Source organism: Lynx rufus, unplaced genomic scaffold (assembly GCF_022079265.1).
Source record: "Lynx rufus isolate CCGP_SWC_20201006 ecotype Redwood Valley unplaced genomic scaffold, mLynRuf1.p SCAF_2, whole genome shotgun sequence".
Taxonomy (NCBI): Eukaryota; Metazoa; Chordata; class Mammalia; order Carnivora; family Felidae; genus Lynx; species Lynx rufus.
Genome location: NW_025814834.1, coordinates 201,375,032 through 201,402,351, shown reverse-complemented (window position 1 = coordinate 201,402,351; position 27,320 = coordinate 201,375,032). Strand labels below are relative to the sequence as shown.

The window sequence follows — 27,320 nt, the reverse complement described above, 5'->3', positions numbered from 1 at the left end:
CACGGCAACACCATTTTAAGCAATATGTTTAATTGGATGATTTCCACAAACTATACACGAGGTTTCTAACCATCACAATTCAGTGAAGTACAAAACATTAAGTTACGGGCTGTGGGAAGAGAAGGCGGCACCCATGGTGGCCCCTTCCAATCCTGGTTGGTCTAGGGGTGGGGGTGGGGAAAGGTTTCATTTTAAACTGAGCCCCTCATTTCAATGTACAAAAGAATTACTCTGATCGATATTAAATTGTATTGAAAACAAAATGGACTAAAAAGCAACTACTACTCTATGTTGGGGTGGAAATGGGAAGAGAGAATGAGTCCTTCGAAGCAGGAGGGGAGACAGTCGGGGGAAGGTTCTGTGGCCGTGACCCTAGGTGGTCACTCACGCTGCTCCATTTTTACTTTCGGTGGTCTCAGGAAGGTCCGATTTTTCTTCTCTTTCTTCCCCTTTGTATTTGCTTGGAAGTTCCGCCAGCTGTCCACACGACCATCTCGACTTTCCTAAGCACAAAAGAGGTTTGGGGCGAGGAAACTAGCTGACGAAAAGGGCCTGAACCTGCTCTGCCATCCCTGCAGCCCAGCCCTGCTCAGCCCTCTGGAATAATCCAAAAATAGAACAGAGCAGAGCCTTTCTTCACGCTTCCATGAGCCCACGGAAAGTGGCATCCCACCCCCAGAAGGCACAATCAGCTATAGGCAGGAAGAGGAGGGCAAAATGTGTAATACTCATCACAACATTTGCTGGAAATCGCAGGGCTAGATACTTAGCATGTGCTATTTCTAACCCTCACAAAAAGCTGCCCATAGTATGTAAAGTGCCACCACCATTTCACATCTGAACACACCAAGGCTCAGGGGTTAGATCACTTTCTCAAAGCCGTATGGACAGCCAGCAGCAGAGCTGCTCTTTCCACTGTACCTTCCTTCTGCCCCGCAAAACTTGGATGGAGGCTCAAAGCCAGCACAAGGCCTAGCCAGTGATGCCGGGAGGGCCTCCAGGGTATCTCTCCTGCGTATCAAGAGCCCTATTCATTTCCTCTCTCTGCATATATGCAGGGAGACAGAAACAAAGTCATCAACTCTGGTTAGCCAATCCCTAGCCTAAGACCTAAATGTTACAGAAGAAAAGACATCAGATGTTGCTCAACTGAGGAAACTGGCTGAGCACCTGAAGAATGTAACTAGGGTGTTAAAGAGGAATCAAGTTTAAAAGCCAGGACATCAGGGTCACAAGAAACTCAGTTTTTGCTAGCAGACCTCTAAGAACGGGGCTACTCCATGATTACCCCTAAACTAAATGTGCAAAGCATTTTTCTTGAGCCCCCTTGGCAGCTGTGCCTTCCATAATCTCTAACCCTTCAGGGATCCTCCTTGCTCCCGCCAAGGCTACAGAGCATACAGGCAGCTGAGCTAGGCCTCATTCTCCAAAGCTCCTGCTCTTCCCCACGAATTCCCTTTCCCTGACTGTCTGCCCCAGTCAGTTCTGGCAATGCCCCAGGAACCAAGTTTCTACACGGGGAAGTTTTCTTACTCTGGAATGAGAATCCCTGGCCACCTTGGAAACTTACCTCAAAGTTTTTCTGCCACTCCCTTTCTCGTTTGGCTTTTTCTTGAGCTTCAATCTCTTCTTCCCTTTGTCGCTTCCTAGGAAGAAAACCAGACCAGAGTATTGATATGATACCCAGAGACTCTATTAACCATAAAAGTTAAGTCATCTCCCCACAGAAACAAGTATATCAAGTAAATCAATTGCAAGTATATCAAGTAAACCTAGTTGCAGATTAGAACACGGGCAAGAGCTACAGGGCAAGATACAAACATCCCTGTTACACAGATGGACAAATATGGTTACCAAGGCCCAGCCAACAATAATCGTAAGTTACGGGCTCAGTCCAAAAGTTCCAGGCTCAGTCCGTGACAAAGCTATCTCAAGAACCCAGGTGACCCTACTTCAGTAGAACGACCATTGTAATAGCAGAGGTTCTTACAAGAGGATCTCTGGACAAAACCCAATCCCATAACAAGAACATTTCACACAGCCTCAACTACCAAAATGTAGTTACTGCTAAACACTAATAAACACTACAAAATACATAAATTCACCTCAAGATTTCTGAAAAGCCAGGGAAATCATACTTTGGGACAATAAGTATTTTGTAAGTGATTACACTGTTCAATAAATACTACATACTCACCAAAGCTGCAGCCACTAGTCACACAAACGGTTCTGGCCTCTGGCTATTTAACCCCAAGAAATCAGGAAGAAAACATATAGCACTCTTGATTAACAACTCCCTAAGGATAGGTCTATTCAATTTCCCAAAAGTCAGAGAGAATTTCTTACCCTAAAGATTCAAAAGTTTGGCTGTTTCAGATAACTATTTTAGACAGTCTCTTAAACGATACACTACATCATTCCTTGATTCGATAAACTCTTCATGAGGAAAATCCCCAAAGACCAATTTTGGTTAATCTAGGTATTTAGATGGATTAAACGAATATTCTGATGTATACCTTTCGTGCATCTCTTTGGCTTCTCTCTCTTTCCTTTTTATTTCCAGCTCAGCAAAGAGTTTCATGGTCTGTTTATATACTGCTTGTTTGAACTACAAGAAAATTAAGAAAAAAAGAAAATAAAAGCATTTTACCAGCAACTTGAATCAAGCACTTTTAGATGGCGTCAAGATAAAAGCAGATGTGAACCAGCAAGGAAGAAAGATTTCAGAGAGAACTACTTAATGATGTTCTCTCCTGAGAGACAAATAACATAACCACCCATGAAAATTTTCCACTTTCACCATGCAGATGATACACAGGAAACTTGCTCTGCTAAAAAGCACGAAAAAGAAAAAAATTCGACTTGTTTATCATAACCATGTTGGAGGGCCCTTTCCTCCAAAGAACTCCGAAAAAATAACTTTCTTTCTTTTCACAAATATTTCATCATTACTCTGTGCTAGGCACCCAGCCAGGTACTATTAGTTGCTATCAAGCAGACCAGTCTCAGGAGTCTACTCACTATGGCAGGGCCACTGACGCTATTAGCTGTGTGTCCTCCACCACCCCATTATCTGTTCTCCTTCCACGTAAAGCCCCTTATCTTTAGGTATCTGGTCACCCAATGTAAAAGCCCATCTTTCCTAGGCTTCCTTGAAGCTAGGTGTGGCCATGGAACTTAGCCTCCAGCCAACAGAACGTAAGGAGAAATGATGCAGCAATTTCCCGGAATGTTCTTACAGGGAGTACGCTTGTCCCTCCTTGCCACCTTCCTCTATTCTATTTGGTACTTGGGTGAGGTGATGACACATCCAGGACCGTGAGGACAGGGGCAACATCCTTGTTGGCAGAGCCACAGAGAGGAGAATGAGTCCTTGGATAACACATGGCCCAGGGCTGCCATACCAGGAGCCATCTTCCCAAAGACTATATTATATACGACAGAAGACAAATCACGGTCTCGTTCAAACCACCATCGTTTTGGGTCTCAGTTGTACACAGCTAAACTTACATTCTACTTAATATGCAGACAGAAAAAAATGACACAACGTGAGACAGAAAACAGAACTCGATCTTTAAAATGTTTTTTCTTCAAAATATAAAGTATTTTAAATATACAAAGAAAAATAGAAAGTAACCCATCATGCAGATTTCATAGAACCTATATCCCAAAATCAGAGACACTGGAGCAAAGAGTAATGTGCAGAGAAAAAGGGAGGTAAAGGAATCCCAAAATCTGTCACTTCTTTCTAATACTGTTATCTGCCAGGCACTGCTCAATAAAAGCAATACTGACAACCCCAGTCCCTGATAAGGACAAACATCAAATGAGTGAAGGAGTCAGTCAGTCAATCAGAATGAATATTTCAGTATCTTTAAAAAGTCCAAACTTTCTTGGATGGACAGTTACTGATTTTGAATATTTTATATTCTTTTGCTTTTTCCAAATTTTTTATCATTAGTATGTGTTCTTATATAATCAGGAAAAAAACAAGAAAACTTAAAAAAGTTATTAGGGTTCTTGGGGCAGCTGGGTGGCTCAGTCGGTTAAGCGTCTGACTCTTCATTTCAGCTCAGGTCATAATCTCATGGCTCATGAGGTAAGAGCCCCAAGTTGGGCCCTGTGCTGACAGTGCAGAGCCTGATTGGGATTCTCTCTCTCTCCCTCTCTCTCTGCCCGCACCCCCCCAAAAATAAACATTTAAAAAAAAAACAAAACATCCTCAGGGTGCCTGGGTAGCTCAGTTGGTTAAGCATCCGACTCTTGGTTTCCTTGGTTTCCGCTCAGGCCACGATGTCACAGTTTGTAAGGTCGAGCCCTGCACTGGGCTCTGTCCTGGCAGAACAGAGCCTGCTTGGGATTCTCTCTCTCCCCTTCTCTCTCTGCCTCTCCCCCCTGCTTGTGCTCTCTCTCTCTCAAAATAAATAAATAAAACTTAAAAATAAAACAAAAAAAAAACCCTTGCTTTAAAAAAAAATCCTTTAAATAAATAAAATTTATTTTAGAAAATGTCAGCATTCTTTATTTTTTTTTAATGTTTATTTATTTTCAAGAGAGAGCACAAGCGGGGAAGGAGCAGAGAGAGAGGGAGACACAGAATCCAAAGTAGGCTCTAGGCTCTGAGCTGTCAGCACAGAGCCCGATGTGGGGCCCAAACTCACGAAATGCGAGATCACGAACTGAACTGAAGTTGGACGCTTAACCAACTTGCCACCTAGGTACCCCTTTTAAATTTTTTTTTTTTAATGTTTTATTTATTTTCTGAGAGGGAGAACGTAAGCAGGGTAGGAGCAGAGAGAGGGGGTACAAAGGATCTGAAGCAGGCTTTGTGCTGACAGGCTGACAGCAGCGAGCCTGATGTGGGGCTTGAACTCACCAACAATGAGATCATGACATGAGCTGAAATTGGATGCTCAACCAACTGAGCTACCCGGGTGCCCCCAAAATTAGGGTTCTTAACAACTTAAAGGACCAAGGAGTATTTTTAAGAGAGCCTTCAGAAAAGACCAAAGAGGGGCACCTGGGTGGCTCAGTTGGTTAAGCACTGGACTCTGGATTTTGGCTCAGGTCATGATCTCACAGTTGTGAGAGAGCCCCGAGTTGAGTTCCATATAGGGTGTGGAGACTGCTTAAGATTCTCTCTCTCCCCCCTCCCTCTGCATGCACGTTTCCTCTCTCTAAAAAAAAAAAAAAAAAAAAAAAAAAAAAAAAAAAAAAGGTGGGGGGGCACCTGGGTGGCTCAGTCGGTTAAGCGCCCGACTTCAGCTCAGGTCACGATCTCACGGTCCGTGAGTTCGAGCCCCGCGTCGGGCTCTGGGCTGATGGCTTGGAGCCTGGAGCCTGCTTCCGATTCTGTGTCTCCCTCTCCCTCTGCCCCTCCCCCATTCATGCTCTCTCTCTGTCTCAAAAATAAATAAACGTTAAAAAAAGAAAATTTTTTAATAAAAATAAATTAAAAAAAAAAAAAAGGAGGAAAGGAAAGGAAAAAGAAAAAAAGAAAAGACCAAAGAGGATAACTGTAGAGAAAGGAAGAGAAAGGAAGATTGAGGAAATGAAGAGAAAAAACTAAAATACAGGGACAGAGTACACCCAAAACAGATGGCTAGTGCAAAAGGTGACCAACTTAACAGTTCTCAAGCAGAAGATGGGGCCAGTCACTGTCAGGAAAATCACTGAAGCAAGAATTGTAAGCAAGTTTCCGTAGCAAGACATCTTCTCTTGTATAAACCTTTTTTTTTTTAAGCTTATTTATTTATTTTGAGAGAGAGAGAGAATGAGGTAGGGGTAGAGAGAGAGTGAGAGAATCCCAAGCAGGCTCTACACTGTCAGTACAGAGCCCAATGTGGGACTCAAACTCACGAACCATGAGATCATGACCTGAGCCAAAATCAAGAGTCAGATGCTTAACCTACTGAGCCACCCAGAAGCCCCTATAAATCTTTAAAAACAAGATAAGTACATGGTGACTTACTTACTGACCTAAATTGAAGCAAGATTAAGATGACTTTGAATTTTTCAGGCTAGGAAGGCAATCAGACACAAATATCTAAGTAGAATCTCTCGCTCAACTAATCTCCACTAATGAACTCAATGGATGAAGCAATGCTGTTTCTCTGCAAATTATTACCTGAAGCACAATGAGCACTCATAGCTGGTGGAAAGCCGTTTACTAGCTGTTTAGAGTCACTTGTGGTTGCTCCCAAAGTGGTTTATGACATTTGCAATTGATTTAAATATCACAGAAAATTTTTTTAATGTTTTTTTATTATTTTAAGAGAGAGAGAGACAGAGGTGAGTGGGGGATGGGCCAAGAGAGAGGGAGATACAGAATCTGAAGCAGGCTCCAGACTCTGAGCTTTCAGCACAGAGCCCAATGCGGAGCTTGAACTCACGGATCAGGAGATCATGACCTGAGCGAAAGTCCAATGCTTAACCAACTGAACCACCCCGGCGCCCCTACCACAGAAACTGATGAATGTGGTTATACAAATAAATGCTTGTGGTATCTTTTTAAACTCAGTGAAATGCTTTAGAAAGATTCAATAAAAATAAGTCCCTAAAAATACTGCTGTTGAATTAGGTACAGGAGAGACATCTGGAAAAGACTGAAAAATGAATCCTCTGGGTGGGCTTGCAGTTTTGAAGGCCTTAGCCTGCTGCGGCCTCTCTTACCCAGCAAAGCAATAAAGCTATTATTCTTCTTTATCCCGTCCAAAAAACCCAAAGTCCCAAAAATCAAAAAACAATAAATCATATATAGCTAGGATTTTCCTCTTGGTTTGTTTCACAAATACGTAAGTTTTCAACGTACTTCAAAAAACATTAAAAGTAGAAACTATATGTGTGAGCCCCACATCGGGCTCTCTGCTGACAGCTCAGAGCCTGGAGCCTGCTTCAGATTCTGTGTCTCCCTCTCTGCTCCTCCCCTGTTCGTGCACGCACATGTGCATGCACGCTCTCTCTCTCTCTCTCTCTCTCAAAAACAAATAAAACATTTAAAAAAAAAGTAGAAACTACGGATAATGCTTGGTATGTATGTTTTATACAGTGAAGTCAACTGCAAACTCTAATCAGCAGACACACACTCAAAGAAAAAGCCATAGTCCTATGGTTTAAAAAAAAAAAAAAAAAGTGAAGCTTAAAGAAAGGTGAATGGACATACATTTAAATACTTTAAATTAAAACCAAATGTTTCTAGCATGTATGCACCATTTTTTAGGCTTCCTTCTCTTTAACCCACCAACCAATGAGTTCAATCACATGAGATAAGGTGGTTTTTCACATATTTCACTCACCAGCTCAGGATCATCCTCCTCCACATTTGTAGGTTTTCCTTCCTTCTTTAATTGCTTTTTTCGCTCTTTCACCTAAAAAAAATTTTTTCATCAGTTGAGAATATCCGTTAAGCTGCACACATATAACATGTGCACTTTTCAATGGATATAGATACAATAAAAGGTTTGCATGGAAAAAAAAAAAATGAGCCTCTTCCCCTCCCCTCCAAAACAGCAATGCAGTTAAAGGAGAACTAGGAATCAGGGGTCCTTCCTCTAACCTCATCTAAAATCCAATCCACCAGGAAGGATGCAAGAGGACCAGCAAGGAAGTTGTCCCCAACTCATCCGATCCTAGGCCAGATCCACAGAACCTTTGATACATTGAACAGATTACCCATTAATCTTTTGTGGTTTGTAGTTATGTGTTTATAGCAAAGAAACTACATTTGTCAAGTTTTATAAGAAGCTACAGAATTTGTGGTATTAAGTATAACTGTTTCCAGGTATTTCAAAAACTGCATTATTGATAATTCTCACTGTGAAACCCCCTTAAACCAGTAATTTTCATACCATGTTAACTGTTTGTTTGTTTTTTTTATCACTCTGGCCACCATTGAGAGCTAAAAAAAAAATAAACACACCCATTCACATAAGAATGTCATTTCTCTATTAAATAACCATTTACTACTGCTCCAGCAAAAAGCCAGTGTCTTCCAAGCTCAGAATGGCCCTACTGCCACCTTGTGGCCAGAAAGCCTGAGGATGGCTCCTTTATAGGCCAAAATAAGAGGAAAAGTAAATACCACAATGATTTAAGGAGAACTTGTCAGGTCCTTTTATGATTTCTACCAAAATTTTGCCTACAGGTACCACTTCCAACACATGACCAGCAAGATAGACTTATGGCCATCTGTCTCTTTTTTACCCATTTTCTTCATCTAAATTGGACTCATTATTACTATTACTGGTTATACAGTTCTATTTCAGATTCCAAAGCTCTTCAAAGAAAAGGTCACACCCATATTCACTCCCAATTGAAACAGCTCTTACAAATGGCCTCACAATTCTTGCCCCAGCAAGTAAAAAATAAAAACAAAAACCTTTCTTACCTCAAGCAAGCCATCTTAACCCTTCCCACCACTCAGGAGATTTAGGTAATGCAAAAAAATAAAGCCAGCTATAACTCAATTTTAGTTGATCCTTCCCAACCCTGTTATTAATACAGATATACACCTCCTCCTATTAAAAAAAAAAAAAAGTTACTCATATCCCCTTGCCAGTCTTTCCTCAAGCCCACGTTCCAACCCCTTCACTGAGACAAGAATAAAAATCCAGGGTCAAGGATCACCATGGCTGCTCCACTCTTCCACTCTCAGAAGTGGGTAACGTGACAACACGTGACGAGAGGGAAAGAAAAGCCCTCTCTCCACAGCATGCAGCTGGTAAGGGAAAGAGGTGGGAGCAGCCTCCTAGCCACTCCACACCCTGAGCTCTAAGGCACAACACTATTCATGAGCACCACAGCAAAGTTACAGAGACCACATAAATGGTCACAAATTGCACCAGTAGGTATTGCCAGGTTAACATTTACCCTCCTGCAAGGTGCCCAAGGCTTGCTAATACTTCCTGTAAACACAGCAGCACTATAAATACTTACAGTGTGTTCCACGTATTCTTTTCCTGCCTGAATTACATCCAGGGCCCTCTTCTTTTGTTCCTGATCCAGTAGCAACTTGTAAGCTTTGTCCACAGCTAATGCAAAACATTGAAATTAACTGTTTCTGCAAACACCCTCTGAAAGTCTGAACTATACTCAGGCAGCGTAAATGGACTTGTGCCATCTAAAAGCATTCCCTATTTTGTTAAATTATTTATTGTTGTTAAGCTAATTTTAAAACATACAACTACAGCAATGACTTTCCTTGAGAGCCTTGGAAAAAATTAAATATACCCTCAAGACTATATACACCACAACTAGATTTAATTCAGTGACAAAATACTTCCAATTATTTTTGTTGTTGTTCAAAGAAAAAAAATGATCCTATGCAGTAACAGTCTTTGTTGGCACATAAAAGTTTTAACAAGGCAAAGTTAAGATCTATTTCTTAAACAGCAACATTCTGCTTTGCAATGACAACTGTTCTACTGAAAACCACAGCTTCTTCATCACCAGAAGACAAAACTGTAACATTCCTTCCTTGATCCAGGACAAGGAACAGTTAGTCTCTAGCACTGATAAAAGTTTTAGTCAGGAGCAGGTAAATTTACAAATACCTTCAAAAGCCTTTTGTGCTCTGTCAGCATCATCTTGGTTTTTGTCAGGATGCACCAATATGGATAACTACAACAAGGGGAAAGTTAGGTTTGTCAATACGAGGAACATTTAGTAACTCTTCACCTGCATCATGCTTCCTTCCAACCAAAAGCTCTAAGGTATTATAGCAAAAAAGACTGTCAGCCAGAAACATTTTTTACAAATTAGTAAGTATCATAAAATGTGCAGAAACACTGGTCCTTAGAATTCAAGCACCAAAAGGTAAAATGCTGGGAAACATTTAGGATTTTAATCACAAAGTCGAGAAGAAATATAAGCCAAGCATTACAAGGATGCTGTGAGGATGAAGAAGACAGACTGAAAAGTACCCAGTTCCTATTATGTTCCTTATACTGATAAGCACTAAGAAGGCTAAAGCACGTATGAGACATCATCTCTTTCCTAAAAGAACTTTTAAAGTTGTGGTTCTCTAAGGAGGGGGGCGGGGGATAGGTTAAATAGGTGATGGGGACTGAGGAGTGTACTTGTTGTGATGAGCACCGGCTGATGTACGGAATTGCTGAATCACTATATTGTATGCCTGAAACTAATATTACATTGTATGTTAACTAGAACTAAAATAAAAACTTAAAAAAAAAAAACCAAAAAAAACCATTAAGTAGTAGTTCTTAGTTCTGGCTATGCTCCAACCCTGTAAAGCTTTTTAAAATATAGGTCTACTTGCTACTCTCAGACCCTCTGAATCAGTCTCTGACATCTGTACTTTTTTTTGAGAGAGATAGAGAGCACACGTGTGCACAGGAGCAGGGGAGGGGCAGAAAGAAAGGAAGAGAGAGAATCCCAAGTAGGCTCCTCACTGTCAGTGCAGAGCCCAACATGGGGCTCAATCCCACAAACCATAAGATTATGACCTGAGCCCACATCAAGAATCAGACATTTAACCGACTGAGACACCCAGGCACCCCTGGAATCTGTACTTTTTTAAGCCTCTACTGGATTAACCTCTACTCAGTAACAGGTGACAGTAAGGAATTAGTGTCAATTTTGTTAGGTCTGACAAGTAGTTATGCAAGAAAATGCCCTTTTTTTTTTCTTGGGGGGATACATGATGAAATATTGGGGGTAAAGTACCATGATATCTATAATTTACTTCACAACTCGGCCAAAAACATAGTTGATGAAGCAAACTGTTGCCTACAGATGGTGAGTATATGAGTACTCACTGCTCTATTCTTTCTTTTTAAAATATAATTAAAAATTTTTATAACAGGGGCACACCTGGGTGGCTCAGTCAGTTAAGCTCAGGTCATCTCATGATTTGAGCCCCACATTGGGCTCTGTGCTGACAGCTCAGAGCATGGAGCCTGCTTCAGATTCTGTGTCTCCCTCTCCCTCCGCCCTTCCCCTGCTCACGCTCTGTCTCTTTTAGTCTCTCAAAAAGAAACATATAATAAAAAAGTTAAAGTGAAAAGCAAATATCTCCATAGGTGATTCTTTCAGACAGCCAGGGTTAAGAACCACTGACCTACTGTCATTGACAGACCAAAACCAACTAATTGGAACAGTGGGACTTTTTGGGGATAATGACAGCAAGTGGGAATGAAATGCTAAATCCAGCATTACTGGAGTCAGAATCCTGGGCTCTAATTCCAACTTTAATCACCTACCAGCTGTGAGACCTTGGTCAATTCACTTAACCTATCTCTGTTCCAGTTTCCTCCTCTGTAAATACAACAATACTAGGTACCTCTAGCTCATTGGAATAATGCAAGAAACAGCATACTGTCTAACACACATTGATAGCACAGAAAGAGGACATACTGCATGCCAAGAAAAAGACATACTTCTCTAAGTGCATTGTTCGATTACCTCATTTAAATCCTGATAACAATCTTACTGGGTAGACACATCACGGGCATTTTATAAATGAGGTAACAGGCACAGAAAGGTTGAAAGGGACTTGCCCAACTTCAAACTGCTCATAAGAGGTACAGCTGAGATTGAAACTCAAGTCATATAGCTCTAAGGCCCATACTCTTAACTATTAGATCATATTAATAACTAAAGAACTCTCACTGAGTTCTTCATACAGCTTACATAAAAAAGTTTTGACTGTGGATTTGAATGCTTCCTTATTAAATTGGGAAAGACTGCTAATGCATTACATTAGGAAACTTGACATTTTAAGGGGATAAAAGCTGAATATAAGTGCAGAGTAGAACTCAGGAAGAAAAAGTTATAAGATAGGGTGGAGCGCCTGGGTGCCTCTGTTGGTTAAGCATCTGACTTTGGCTCAGGTCATGATCTCACAGTTCGCAAGTTCAAGCCCTGTGTCAGGCTCTCTGCTGACAGCTCAGAGCCTGAAGCCTACTTCAGATTCTGTGTCTCCCTCTCTCTCTGCCCCTCCCCAACTCATGCTCTATCTCTCTCTCAAAAATAAATAAAACATAAACAAAAAAATGTTTTAATGTTATACAATGGGAAATGACTTAGTAGGCAAAGATAAAAAACATCTTGGCTTAATAGTAAATCAGAACATGATTATGAGTCAGCAATGTGGGGGCAGTTACTGTATTGAAGCAGGCATAATATTGGATATTAACAAGCATGGAATGCAGGAGATGAGAATTATATTCTGCACTGGTCAGACCCTATTACAATATGAAGTACAAAGAGATATATAAAAGTTGGGGAAATTTTAAAAAACAAACGAACAAAAAAGACATTAGGTATACAGAAAATCCAATTTGCAAAGACAGATGGCAGGGAGTGTGTTTATTCAACTCCTAGAAAGAAAGGCTGGGGGTTACTCAGCTATCAAAATTGGAAGGGTTTTTTAAAAAGGCTACTATAAACCTTTGTAGCTTAAGGTTATTAAACAACAGACTGGACAATAAAGCACTATTTACATGAAACCAGGTATCTCTTGGGTATTTAAGTTTGCACAAGATAAAATTATTGAGGAAGGGGGTCTTAAAAATAAAAAAAACTGTTACAAGTCATTTAACATGTTTTCTCCAGGAAGGCAGGGAATTTAATAAGCATGACTCCATGTAAGTTCCACTATTCTACCTTGTACTTCTCCTGCTTACTTAAGGGCCTGGAAAGGTTCTATTTGGATATAAAATTCATTCTATTCAGAGGTCAAATTCATCCTATTCTTCCTTCTCCTTCACTCCCAACTGTATGCCTAAATTTGAGAGTGGGTATGCTCCTGTAATAACCTTCAAAAAGCCTGCTGAATGCAGTGGTCATTCAGCTCCATAGCTTACCAATAACTACTGCTGCAGGTGGGCTGTGTGAATAAGAGGTAAGCCATGGTCAATAAATTATTTAAGATTTTATGTCATTATGAGGTTTGTTTTTGAAGAGTTACATAATCTTGGGGCGTCTGGGTGGCTCAATGGGTTGAGCGTCCAACTTCAGCTCAGGTCATGATCCAGCAGTTTGTGAGTTCGAGCCCCACGTCAGGCTCTGTGCTGACAGCTCAGAGCCTGGAGCCTGCTTCCGATTCTGTGTCTCCCTCTCTCTCTGACTCTCCCCCACTTGTGCTCTGTCTCTGTCTCTCTCAAAAATAAATAAAATGTAAAAAAAAAAAAAAAAAAAAAAAGTTACACAATCTTAAGCTTAAAAAAAAAAATTAAATTTTGGCCCAATAGTCATAACAGTAAATCCTAAGAGAGTCATGTGCTACTATATTTCCAAAAGGTTCAGACTCCATCTATTACAGGGAAATAATACTGTACCTGTCGAAACCTCTTTTTTATTTCTTCATCTGTCACTTCAGGATCTATCTGAAGAACCTGGAAGAATCAAAATCAAAACTGTAAAAGAGATTAGAAGAATTTATGAATTTAACAGGTGCCCAATAATTATAAATGTTAAAATCAACATCTAGAGCAGTACTCAGTATTCTAGAACAGTACCTGGCACACAGTTCTAAAAAATGCTCAAGGTACATAAATGAGGGGCACCTGTCTGGCTTAGTTGGTAAAGCTCGTGACTCCTGGTCTTGGGGTTTTAAGTTTGAGTCCCACACTGGGTATGTGTGAAGATTACTTAAAAAATAAAAAAAAGAAACATGGGGTACCTGGGTGACTCAGTTGGTTAAGCATCTGACTCTTGGTTTCGGCTCAGGTCATGATCTCACAGTTTCATGAGTTCGAGCCCCCAATGGGCTCTGTGCTGACAGTGTAAAGCCTGCTTGGGATTCTCTCTCTCAGCCTCTCTCTTGGCTCCTCCCCCACTTGCATTGTCTCTGTCTCTCTCAAAATAAATAAACTTTAAAAAAGGAAGGAAGGAAGGAAGGAAGGAAGGAAGGAAGGAAGGAAGGAAGGAAGGGGGGAAGGAAGGGAGGAAGGAAAATGAGGGGCACCTGGCTGACTCAGTCGGGAGAGTGTGCAACTCTTGATCTTGGAGTTGTAAATTCAAACCTCAGGTTGGGTGTAGAGATTACTTTAAAAAAATAAAATAAAATATTTTAAAAAAGGAAAAAAAGAAACATAAATGAGAAAACCAGTAACAGAATAACAGTTATACCGTTTTATGTTTCTCAATATGTATTTCTCAATACAAAATACATTTATGTTTTACTCCGTCAGAAGGACAATTTACCTTATATCCAGAGACAGGTTTCTGGACCATGTTGCATTTCTCCTTCATTCATTAAAAAAAGCACCCCCCTACACACCCCTACTTATCTTTGCAAATGTGGAGAAAGTACAAATACGCAATAAGGAAAATATGAGGCTGGATCCCTGATTTTCAATCCAGAAAGGCCCACGGGGCTCCCCTTTATATCTGTAATTCACATGGGCCAATGGTTCTCAGCCCAGAGTGAACATCAGAATTGCCTGTGAAGACCTGTGAGCGAAGACCTGTGAGCGATGGGCCTACTATAGAAAAGTCTGGTTCCAACTCAGTAGAACTGAGGTACAGCCAAATGGAAGGATCAGCTGTATTTTTAGAGCAATTTGTTTTTTAAAGAATAAATTTAATCATTCTCCACGCCTAGGTAAACTGGTGTTGACAGTCTTCACCATGGATCCTGAGCCCATCGCCACAAATATATATATTCACTCAGACATTTATAGAGTAGCTACTACCTGCTGAACACACTGCTATGTACCAGAAATGCAAAGATAAATAAGCAGGGAAAACGTATTTTTTAATTACCATATAAGAAGTGCTTTGGGGGGAAGGTTTCACAGTGTAGTCCATGGATTCAACACAGCATTACTATTTATTTACTTGATATTCAAGGCCAGAGGGCGACAGGAGTTTGTTAGAAATCCAGAAGAGAAAGCCTCACTTAAGTGCAACAGAATCAGAATCAAAACTTAACAAGATCCCCAAGTAATCTGAATCATATTAAAGTCTGAGAAACACTGGTAAGAAATGATGTAGGTTAGAAAAAAGTGTGCTCAACGTTAGCAGAACTAAGGACAGGGCAGGTAGGGGTGGTGGGGAGATGGACAGCAAAGAGAAAAAAAATGAAAATAAACCCTGAAAAGAAAAACATATACCAGAAATTAAAAACGCAAAGTAACCTACCAAGCTTAGTCAGATGCTTGCAGTGTTTTTAAAAAAAAACCTGGCAACAAGTAACGTCAAGATTTATTGCAAGCTTTCAAAGCATTCCAACAGCCCACCTATAGTAATAAAGTTAGTGGTAGGCAACGGAGCTGAATGACCACTGCATTCGGCAGACTTTGGAAGGTTATGACAAGAACACGTCCACTCTCCAATGCTAGGCATACAATAAGGGTGAAGGAACAGAAGAACTTTAAAGCAACACATTTTCAAGATTCATTGTGTCCCCTCTACCTTCCCAAGGGAGAAAGGAATTGGGAAAAAGTCACTCAAGAAAAGTATGCAGCTATATAAGATTTATAGATAAAGGAAGGTAACTGTACATACACAAATATTCAGAAGAGAATTTTACCTTACCTTGGTTCTGGGGAAAAGAAACGTATTGGAGCAAACCAAAGTCCAACCAACCCCAGAAGGTGTACAAAATGAATGAGAAAGAATGGAAAACCTCCCACCCTCACATATAAAAAAAGCCTCCCATAAAGCTATAGCCTAGAACTAATGCCAAATGTAATTCATAAACCTTGACTGATTCCCAAGTTAAATAAAATAGCTATAATTAAGATTTGGGGGACAACTGGGGCCACTTGAGTGTGGACTACATTAGATGATGTTATTGAATTAATGTTGTTTTCCTAGGTACAATAATGGTGTTGTGGTTATATGGCTATATATTCTTATTCTGAGGAGATGCCTGGTAAATTATTTAAGCATGAAGCATCACAATGTCTACAGCTTACTTTCAGATAATCCGGCAAAAATGAAGGTATGTATATATACACACACACCAGCCTTGTTTTTCCAAGAATAACTTAATCACATGTGTACTGATCACTGGCAACAAAAATTCACTGAGTGCCTTCAAAGCTAATCAACTCCTTTTCTATCCTTAATAGATGGAGGTACCATATGTGGCCATGAAATACAATGAATACAGTGGGCCTATACCTGTGGCCCAAACCTCTTTAAAGCCAGCTTCACACTCAGTACAAACTTATGGAGCACCTATGATTCCTACTGTGCTCACTACTATTTTCACGGAATTGAAGGTCCATCAGGGGAGGAACAGACAAGAAACAATTCTTACAAACGTGACAAATGCCATATTACCAACATGGCTCTTAGGAAGCACACAGATCTGTTCAGATTCTTCGAAGGTTTTTCTGAACTCCTACTGTGTCTCAGGCTTTGGGGATACTGCAATCAAAAATCCAGTCTTAGACCTCAAAGAGTTCGTTAACCATCACACATGAACAAAAATGCCTGACACTGATACAAGTTTCTGAACTCAAATTGTAACAGCCTCCTTTGGAATCTTTCACTTGAAAAAGGAATCCAGGGGCGCCTGGGTGGCGCAGTCGGTTAAGCGTCCGACTTCAGCCAGGTCACGATCTCGCGGTCCGTGAGTTCGAGCCCGCGTCAGGCTCTGGGCTGACGGCTCAGAGCCTGGAGCCTGTTTCGGATTCTGTGTCTCCCTCTCTCTCTGCCCCTCCCCCGTTCATGCTCTGTCTCTCTCTGTCCCAAAAATAAATAAACGTTGAAAAAAAAATTTTTTTTAAAAAAGAAAAAGGAATCCAGTCTTAAGTCATATGTGAACTCTATGAGCTGATAATTATGTACAAGTTCCAGAGTTCTCCTAAGATAAACACCTTTCCTTCCAAAGTACTTAATAAGATACACAAAAAAATAAAGTTGGTAGAGCTCCTTGCTGGGGCCTTGAAGTTAAATCAAAAGAAGGAACATGAAAAGGACAGGACTGAGCAGGGGCACAGGTTCCTCTACGCTTATGGAAGAAGTAGAGAAGGGCCTTCAACTGAAGAATAATTGCAGAATGCGTAAGATCCTTGCATAATAGCTGAAGGTTAGACGCATGGCCAAATAGGGAGCTAGAGAGAGGCCAGGAAGAGAAAAGAAAAATGCGCCCTGGATAAAGATTCCCATAATAAGGTCCCTCAGATTCCCAGTCTTACTCCTCCCTTTTCTACCTGCTGCTCAGTGAGATGGTGTCTAGGCAGACCACTCACATTTCAGTTGACACCTGGCATGACAACTATTCCTGCATTACTCTCCTTACTAGAAAAAGACCAGGGGTGCCTGGGTGGCTCAGTCTCTTGATTTCAGCTCAAATCATAATCTGGCGGTTTGTTAGATCGAGCCCCGCGTCCAACTCTGCACTGAGTGCAAAGTCTGCTTGGGATTCTCTCTCTCCCTCTCCTGCTTACCTCTGTAGAAAACTCAGATTCATTTAGATGTCTCAATAGCTGCTACGTGAAAAACAAAAGTCACTCATTTCCTATATCACCAGGAACACCTAATTCTGACTCAAGGTTCAAAAAGCAACTTCATAAGGAGACAATGACAATAACACCCACCCTATATAGTGGCCACCAAATCTGTAGAAAATAGAAAAGACAAAAGTTCTAATGGATGGTCATCGAGTCCTGCCCATTCAAACACAATCTCTCATCTTCCCAAGTGTCAACCTCACCGTATCTTTGTGTAAATATATTCACACATACATTCACACACACTGTCAACTCTTGAACACAGGTTTGAACTGCATGGGTCAACTTACATATGAATTTTTTTTCAATAAATATAGTATACTACTATAAATGTATTTTCTCTTATGACTTTTTAATATTTTCTAGCTTACTTTACTGTAAAAATACAGTATGTAATACATATACAAAACGTGTTAATTGATGGTTTGGTCTCAGTAAGGCTTCTAGTCAATAGTAGTTTATTAGTAGTTAAATTTGGGGGTGAGTCAAAGTCATACACAGATTTTTAACTGCATGAGGGTTTGTATGACTGACTAATCCCTGCATTGTTTAACGGTCAACTGTGAGTGTGTATATACGTATATACACATATATACGTATACATAATGTGTACATATACTCCAACATTTTTTTTTAGTTTATTTTGAGAGAGAGAGAGAGAGAGAGAGAGAGAAAATCTCAAGCAGGTTCCACGCCCCAACACAGGGCTCGAACCCATGAACCACAAGATCATGACCTGAGCTAAAGTCAGACGCTTACCCAACTGAGCCACCAGAGCCCCTCAAACATACTTTATATAGTCAGGACAGGAACTACAGGGCAGTGACTTCCAGAACCACATTAACTAGTAGGGTGTTAAAATTCTAGCCTTCATAGTAGTCCCAACAATCTGTCATTCCTTTTCAATCAGATAACCACAGGAAACACAAATTACCCTAACAAATAAATGGGTAAGTTATATGATCACATGTCCCCTTTTCATGGTACTCTGCATAATTTAAAAGTATGGTTAAATAGAGGGGCGCCTGGGTGGGTTAGTCAGTTGAGCGTCTGACTTCAGCTGTCAGATCATGATCTCCAGGCTCATGGGTTCGAGTCCCATGTCTGGTTCTGTGCTGATAGCTTAGAGCCTAGAGCCTGCTTCAGATTCTGTGTCTCCCTCTCTCAAAGATAAGTAAACATTAAAAAAAAACAAAAAACAAAAAAAAGTATGGTTAAATACAAAGAACACATCATCAAATTCTTTATTGTTCTCAAAAAAATTATCTTCTCCATTCCCTCCCCCAAACTGTATCAAGAATACTCTTGGGGAAAAACAATCAGGGGCTCCTGGCTGGCTCAATCGGAAGAGCATGCGACTTTTGATCTTAGGGTCATGAGTTCAAGTCCCTTAACTCATGACCCCAAGACCAAGGGTCACATGCTCTTCCAACTGACCCAACCAGATGCCCCTCAAAAGTACTCTTTAAGTTTTCTGTCTTACCCTTCCCTTTCTGAGCAATACAATCCAAACACATTAAGTGGAGCCAGGCAAAGTAGACACCTATCCTGGGTAGGACATCAAGATAGCCCAGTGCAGGGTCAGAGCCCATCTGGGATGAAGATGGTGGTGACCACACAGGAAACAGTGGCCAGTCACACCATGGTGGAACACAAATGGTGTGAGAAGAGCATCCACATAGAAAGGTACCCTGACATGGAGGTACAAAGTGGGTTGAGAAGGGCATCTCAGTGGGCAGGCAGCCAGGCATAGGGTGTTAAAACCTAAGCAGGGTAAGACTGTGAACATGGGAGGGTAGCCAAGTGCAGGGTATCAGAGCCCAAGAGGGCTAAGGAAAGCATCCACATGAAAGCAGAGTTGAGGGGCGCCTGGGTGGTTCAGTTGGTTAAGCGTCTGACTCCGGCTCAGGTCATGATCTCACAGTATGTGAGTTCAAGCCCCACGTCAGGCTTTCTGCTGTCAGTACAGAACCTGCTTTGGATCCTCTGTCTCCCTCTTTCTCTGCCCCTACCCTGCAAACATGCATACCCCCTCTCTCAAAAATAAATAAACATTTTAAAATTTTCTTTTAAAAAAAGGAAATAGAATGTAACTGGGGTATTTGAGAGTGGGCAAGGTAAGAAAAGTGTCTACAAGGGAAGTGGCTTGGCACAGAGTATAGGAGCCCAAACAAAAATATCTCCACAAAGGGATGGCCTAGCATGGGAAACTTGTACTTGATGAGGTGGGCACCCATGTAGAAGGGCATCCAACATAGGAAGGCAGTCCAACAAGAGGTGTCAGAACCCAAGCAGAATGTAGACAGCACTTGGATGGAAGTATGACAAGCACAGAAGTTGGAGCCTGATCAGGGTGAAGAGAGCCTCCACGCAAGGGTGGGGGCAGGGGGGTGGGGGGGTGGATGGAATGGAATTAGAGCCCAAGTAAGATGAGGAGGATGTTTTCAGAGGAAGGTAGCCTGACGTAAGGGTCAAAGCCAGGGCAGGGTAGAAACGTGCCTGTTTGATGGGGAGGATGCTAGAGTCCAAAAGGGATGAAGAGAGGTCCCAGGGAGCCAGAGATGGGTGAGGAATGCACCCACCTGGAAGGGTAACCTGGCATGGGAGTTTTAAGCTCAGGTACGGTGAGGAATGGCAGCTGGGAGATCGCATGTAAACAGGACGATCAATTAAGTAAATATACACATATTTAAAATAGTGGGAGCCTGATTTCTCACTATGAGAGAAGGGAACTACAAACATGTAAAGAAAAAAAAAAACAAACTAGAATAAACCCTGTAGTGTTGGATTGAAATTGGATGTAAATACATGTATGTACACATGCAAACACACATATGCATGCATACACATACACTCACTTCTTAGCCCTATCTACCAATAGGGTCTGGAGTAGTGACATTCCCAACAGCAATGAATACACCTAGCACCCAAATCTTTATCTCTAAATACCATTCTTCACTAAAAGGAATCGGAGCTCCTCACTGAAATGACTTTAGGCTGGGTCAGGAAAAGTACAAGAGTGTCTAGTAATCAAAGAATGATGAAAACATATCGAAAGATAGGGCCTTGCTTGAAAGATAACCTACTGGCCCAATTTGGGACAACTTGAGCAACAAAATAAATAATATCAAAATACAACACACTGGATAAAATAGGAAACCCTAAGTCTATACTGACTAATAAATGAATAAACTGAAACTTTGATAAGAGAATATTTACACTGTCTCAAAGTGCCTGCCCATAAAATACTTACTAATTACAAAAGGGAAAAAAAGTAACTTATGAACACAGCAGGCACCTCTCCAAGTGATCAAGTTAACATCATTAGAAATGGGATAAACCTGGGATATTGGAAATATCATGTACTTTATAAGTTGCCAAGAGAAGAATACAGTATCACTTCTGTGATATTCCTGCATTCCAACATTGCATAAACTGAATCCAACTGAAGAAATATCAAACAACCTCAAATTGAGAGAGATGCTACAATATAACTGGCCTGGGTGCGCCTGGGTGGCTCAGTCAATTAAGCGTCCAACTTCGGCTCAGGTCATGATCTCACAGATCGTGGGTTCAAGCCCCAACAGCTCAGAGCCTGAAGCCTGCTTCAGATTCTGTGTCCCCCTCTTTCTCCGCCCAACCCCTGCTTGTGCTCTGTCTCTGTCTTTCAAAAAAGAATAAACATTTAAAAAAAATTTTTTTTAATAAATAACTGGCCTGTAGTCTTCAGAAATGGTAAGGTCGTCAAAGTCAAGGAAAGGCTGAGAAACTGTTCCAGACTAAAGACTAAAAAGACACAACAACTAAATATAACAGTTGATTCTTGACTGGATCCTTTTGCCGTAGAGGACATTATTGAGACAACTGGCAAATTTGAATGGGGTCTGAGAACTACATGGTAACAGTGTACCAATGTTTCTTTCTTGATTTTGATGGTTATATTGTGCTTCAGTAGGAAAGTGTCATTTGTAGGAAAAACACACTGAAGTATTCTAGAGCAAAGGAACATCATACTAACAACTTGGTATCAAACAGTCCAACAAAGTCTTCATAATGTACTTGTAACCTTTCTACAAATCTGAAATTGTTTTAAAATGAAACAGTTCTTGGGGTGCCTGGGTGGCTTAGTCCTTAAGCATCCAACTTCATCTGGCTCAGCTCATGATCTCGTGGTTCCTGAGTTTGAGTCCTACATCAGGGTCTCTGTTGTCAGTACAAAGCCCACTTTGGATCCTCTGCTTCTCTCTCTGCTCCTCCCTTCCTCTCTCCGCCCCCCCCCTCAAAAATAAACATTAAAAAAAAAGATAAATAAAATGAAACAATTCTTTAAAAATTACTCTTCAGGAGCACCTAGGTGGCTCAGTCAGTTAAGCATCTGACTCTTGATTTCAGTCCACGTCATGAGCTCACGGTTCATGAGATTAAGCCCCAAGTCAGACTCTGCACTGACAGTGAGGAACTTGCTTGGGATTCTCTCTCTCCCTCTCTCTCTGCCCCTCCCCACACACTCTGCACACACGCACACCCTCTCTCTCAAATCAATAAACTTAAAAAAATTTTTTTGTTACTCTTCAAAAAAACAGAAGCAATGGACGAGCCTTGAAAGCATTATGCTAAATGAAATAAGTCAGACACAAAAGTACAAATACTATACAATTCGACCTATATGAGGCACTCAGAATAGGCAAATTGATAGATAGAAAATAGAATAGAAATCACCAGAGACTGGGAGTAGGAGGAATGGGGAGTTATTGTTTAATGGGTTTGGAGTTTCTGTTTAGAATGATGAAAAAGTTCTAGAGATGACAATGATGGGTGCACAACACTGAATGTACTTACTGCCCCTGAAATGTACACCTAAAAACTGTTAAATGGTTAATTAGATGTTATGTATATTTTACAATAAAAAAAAAAGTAGGAACCAAAAAAGTTTACAGGTGCTCAATAAGTGTTATTTTTATAAGATGTAACAATATTCATGTCAAAGTTATTTATAATTGTGAATAACTAGAAACTAGTTTAAATATCCTATGATAAAGAAAAATACAGGAATTATTAAATAATTTTTTTTTAATTTTCAGAGACAGAGAATATGAGCAGGGGAAAGGGGCACCAGGGGGAGAGAGACAGAATCCTAAGCAGGCTCCACACTCAGTATGGGGCCCGACGCAGGGCTTGACGCACGATCCTGAGATTACGAAGTGAGCTGAAATCAAGAGTTAGATGCTCAACTAACTGAGCCACCCAAACATCCCAGTAAAGGAATTCTTTAAATAAAAACTGTGGAGACTTTTAAAAATGTGTACACCAGGGTGCCTGTGTGGCTCAGTCAGTTAAGCATCCGACTTCGGCTCAGGTCACGATCTCAGTTAGTGACTTCGGGCCCTGAGTTGGGCTGTCTGCTGTCAGCACAGAGCCCACTTCAGATCCTGTCCCCTTCTCTCTGCCCATTCCACCCTCAAAAATAAATAAACTTTAAAAAAACAGTAGAAGTTTCTTTTTAAAAAATGTATACACAGGGGCACCTGAGTGGCTCAGTCGGTTAAGTGTCTGACTCCGGCTGAGGTTGTGATCTCATGATCCATGGGTTCGAGCCCCACGTTGGGCTCTGTACTGACAGCTCAGAGCCTGGAGCCTGCTTCGGATTCTATGTCTCCCTCTCTCTCTGCCCCACCCCTGTTGATGCTCTGTCTCTGTCTCTCTCAAGAAATAAACAAACATTAAAATTAAAAAAAAAATGTATACACATATTTTGTACAACAATATAGCACTTATTTTATTTATTTATTTCAATCTAATTTAGTTAACATATAGTGTAATAATGATTTCAGGAGTACAATTTAGTGATTCATCACTTACACATAATACCCAGTACTCATCCCAAGTGCCCTCCTTAACGCCCATCACCCATTTAGCCCATCCTCCCCACCCCTCCAGCAACCCTCAGTTTGTTTTCCATATTTGGGTCTCTTATGGCCTGCCTGCCCCTCTGTTTTTATCTTTTTTTGTTTCCCATTGTTCAACTGTTTTGTTTCTTAAATTCCACATATGAGGGAAATCATATGACATTTGTCTTTCTCTGATAGACTTATTTCACTTAGCATAATATAATCCAGTTCTGTCCACGTTGTTGCACAGTACAGCATTTAAAATAGCATGAAGTAGGGGTGCGTGGGTGGCTCAGTCGGTTAAGCATCCGACTTTGGCTCAGGTCATGATCTCCAGTTCACGAGTTCGAGCCCCGTGTCAGGCTTTGTGCTGACAGCTCAGAGCCTTGGGCCTGCTTTGGATTCTGTGTCTCCCTTTCTCTCTGCCCCTCCCCACCACTTGCACACACTCTCTCTCTCTCAAAAATAAGCATTAAAAAATTTTAAAAAATAAAATAGCATGAAGTACATTATCCTCCTTGTTTCAAAACAGAACTTTTAAAACAGTTCAAATATAAACAATTAAGATGGAGCTATTTCTCTTAGGTGGGATTATACTTGATTATTCTTGCTTTTATTATATTTCAAATCTTTGTAAGAAATATGATTTACTTTCATATTTAGGAAAAGTTTAAAATTATAAAACAAAGGAGACCCAGAAAGTATATTTGCTTGTCTATAACCCTGTAGTCATTTTTTGGTTGTTGGATATTTGATATATTTTTTTAAGTTTACTTATTTTTGGAAGAGAGAGAGAGAGAGAGCATGGGAAGGGCAGAGACAGGGAGACAGAGAATACCAAGCAGGCCAACATGGGGCTCAAACTCAGGAACCATGAGATCATAACCTGAGCCAAAACCAAGTGAGTCAGATGCTTAACCAAGTGAGCCACCCAGGCACCCTGGGTTTTCAATATTTTTTACTGCAGTACAAAAGAAAAGTTGTAACAAGCAAACTAAATCAAAGATCCTAAGTTTATCAAGGGTAGCTAGCCCTTCACATCTGAAAATAAAGCCCTGTATATTAGGGTTGGTAAAAGATGGAGAATGTTTGACAGGTCACAGACCATCTCATTTTTCCTAACATGCTGCCTTCTCATGCTTTGCTCACAATAAAACCAGCCAATCTCAGTTCCAACTATAAGACAAAGGTGTATGTTCTGATGTAAGTCTGCCTGCAGCTATGAAAAGCTCCCATCACAAGGCCATAGCAACATCAAACAGCTCACCTCAAACGGGTTCAAATTGAAGTAGGAGGAACCAGGACGGGTCAATCTTTCAATCTGATTTTTGGATGTTAGAACTGAATCTCTCTTCTCTATTTGTTTGACCTAAAATGAAGGGAGATAAAAACTTCATTACTAAAGTTCAATAATAAACTCTGAATTGTCATTTTAACAAGCTACTGACATGTTGAGCAAAATCTGTCTACATTGTGAACATTTGAAGAATAATTACAACAGGTATCATTCACTGAATTCTAACAATGTAAAAACTTTACATATATTTATTCCTCTCAACCATCCTATACAGTAGATACTACTATTATTCCCATTTTACAGATAGGAAAACTGAGACTTAGAGAGGTTAACTGATCTGTTCCTGGCTACCCAACTTGTAAACTAGAATTTTAATTCCAACAGTCTGACTCCAAGATAAGAATCACAAATAAACATAAATAAGTCACAGCCACCACCTTCAAAGAGCTTCCACTTTATGACAGAAGATGTACTAGTGTTGTTCATACTTAATTTACAATTTTTTATTTAAGAAAAATACAATTACACTGAAATATACTATACACTTAAAAACAGCATTAAAAAAGTATATGGGGGGAACAAGTAATTCTGCCTACCTATCACGCGAATAGAGTTAGAAAAATCCCGGACCCAAAACACCACCAAGGAGAACAGGCACTAGGTAGTGCCAGAAAAACATCCTTGGTACCACTGTCAGAATTGGAATGCTAGTTGAAATGAATCATGTTATGTTTATATGTTATATACCATCATTATTCCTATGGCCAAAAGGAGTTTGGAAATAATTTCGGTAGCATAAAAAGCCATTCCTTCTCAGTTTCTTTCCTCTTCACTTTCTTGAAAATAGCATGTCACGCCTCACCCCATCTTCTTTCCTAGACTTATGTTTCCTCGTAGCACATATCACTACCTGACACTATATTTTACATGTTTGTTTACTGCTTATCTTTCTCTATAGAATGCAAGCTCTAAGACAGGATTTTTCTATTGTTCACTACCATACCTCCAGCACCTAAACAGTACATTTGTACGTGTCAGGTACTCAAGAAACACAGGTTGAATGATGACTGAAGGGTCCTCCTTTATGTACTTTCCCTCGTTCAACTCAGAGAAGCCAGAATTGTTTTTAGTTTATCTTTATTTCTAACTAAGAGATGGTAAGTGGAACAATTTCCAGTGTAACTGATGAGTAGTCATTAGAGGTCAATAAACTTTGGTACCAGCATATCAACATTTTCACGTGAATTAGGCATTTCAAAAGGACAGACTATAAAGGATATGCTAATTCCGTTTTCAAATTTAATACTGTGGAGAATCTACTATGTAACAAGCACTGTTACAAATACCAAAGATAAAAGATGAATGTGACACAGTGCTGAACTCTGAGCAGCTCACAGCCTAGACAGGAGCAACTCCATTCCTCAAATCCATGCCATTCAGCTTTAACTCTTAGAAAGATGCTTCTTTCTGCTTTATATGTTATGACACCTTTTCTTATACCTTAACTCCTTTAACGTTCATAAAAACTCTTGTTTTAATATTAACTCTGGCTTTACAGAGGTAAAAACCTAAGATCTGCAAAATCAATGTCTTGAAAGAATTAAAACACAGTCCAACTGCCTTGCAAAAATCCAATCCAAGGTCCCCTGACTCCAAATGGCATGCTTTTCATTTATTCATTCATTTATTCAACAAATATTTACCAAGCAATTACTATGACGTACGTGCTGGAAATGCGACAATAAGTGAGGCTCACACCAAACTGACCCCCCAATCCTAACATGATACCAAGCTGATGATATCTGCTGTAAGACCCAGAACAAATTATTTCGCTTCCCTAAACCTCAGGTTTGTCATCTGTAAAACAAAGATAATGCCTCCCTGGCATGATGCATAGTGCCTGGCGCCCACGAATGGCAGAAATAACCAGTAATACAACTCATTACAGAGGACTAAGGGTAGACAGTGCTTCCGTTCAGAATAAAAATGAGGCCCAGCAAAGTTAAGTCGCCCCCAAGAAGGCCGGACTCTGCCAGCCCCTGCCAGCCTCGGACTCCGAGGACTTGGGGCCCTCTGCACGCGCCCAGGCACTTCGTTGGCCACAATCGTCGTCTACCCGCAGACGTCGGACCCTGGCCCCTTTTTCGATGCCCAAGGGATTCCCCCAGCAGCTACGAGGCAGAGATGCGCACACACACCCCCAGCCCCCTGCCTGCCCGAAGGCCAGACAGGAGGAACCGCCCAACGGTCCAGGCCAGGAAGACCACTGCCTTTGCCCGCTGGGAAAGTAGGACCGAGTGGGGTCGCCCCGGTGCCACTACTCCTCACTCGGTGTTCACCTCACTGTAGAAGGTCATAAATGCTTCCTCAGTGCTCCCTCCGCCAGCCGAAGCCCCGCTCTCTCCTGGAGCCGCCATTTCCCCGGCCCAGCAACCACGTGACTCTCCCGCGCAGGCGCAGCCTCCTGTGATTCTTACAGGCCCGCCTCCCTAGCTCCGCCCCCTTCCTTGTGACTCTTAAAGGGCTGGCTCCCAAGACAGAAACCTCTAACCTAAATAGACTCTTTTTAATTGAGGTGAGATACACATAACATATAATCAAAATGAACAGTTCAGCGCCTCTTTACACTCACAGTGTTGTGCAACCACCAACCTCTATCTACTCCCAAAACACTTTCATCACCCCAGAAGGATACTTAGCACCTAT

The 27,320-nt window shown here is 40.9% G+C and overlaps 1 protein-coding gene across 1 annotated transcript; it reads right to left on the bottom strand.

Annotated features, from left to right (window-relative positions):
• Window positions 1-13: 13 nt before the first annotated feature.
• DNAJC8 (DnaJ heat shock protein family (Hsp40) member C8) lies at window positions 14-27,059 on the bottom strand. The gene is made up of 9 exons (XM_047084553.1): window positions 26,954-27,059; window positions 24,585-24,686; window positions 13,299-13,355; window positions 9,552-9,618; window positions 8,935-9,029; window positions 7,296-7,367; window positions 2,517-2,608; window positions 1,571-1,646; window positions 14-503 (listed from the first exon to the last, which is right to left on the bottom strand). The coding sequence occupies exons 1-9, from the start codon at window positions 27,029-27,031 to the stop codon at window positions 381-383; spliced, it is 762 nt and encodes a 253-aa protein (XP_046940509.1). The 5' UTR covers window positions 27,032-27,059; the 3' UTR covers window positions 14-380.
• Between the last annotated feature and the right edge of the window lie 261 nt (window positions 27,060-27,320).

Bases quoted from the DNA above. Each gene is read 5' to 3' on its own strand.
- DNAJC8 (XM_047084553.1), bottom strand. From the start codon at position 27,031: ATGGCGGCTCCAGGAGAGAGCGGGGCTTCGGCTGGCGGAGGGAGCACT. The intron at 9,619-13,298 runs GTACAGTATTAT...CCCTTGTTGTAG, and splicing joins TAAAAAAGAGGTTTCGACAG to TTATCCATATTGGTGCATCC. The intron at 7,368-8,934 runs GTAAGTATTTAT...AATTTTTTTTAG, and splicing joins AAGAATACGTGGAACACACT to GTGAAAGAGCGAAAAAAGCA.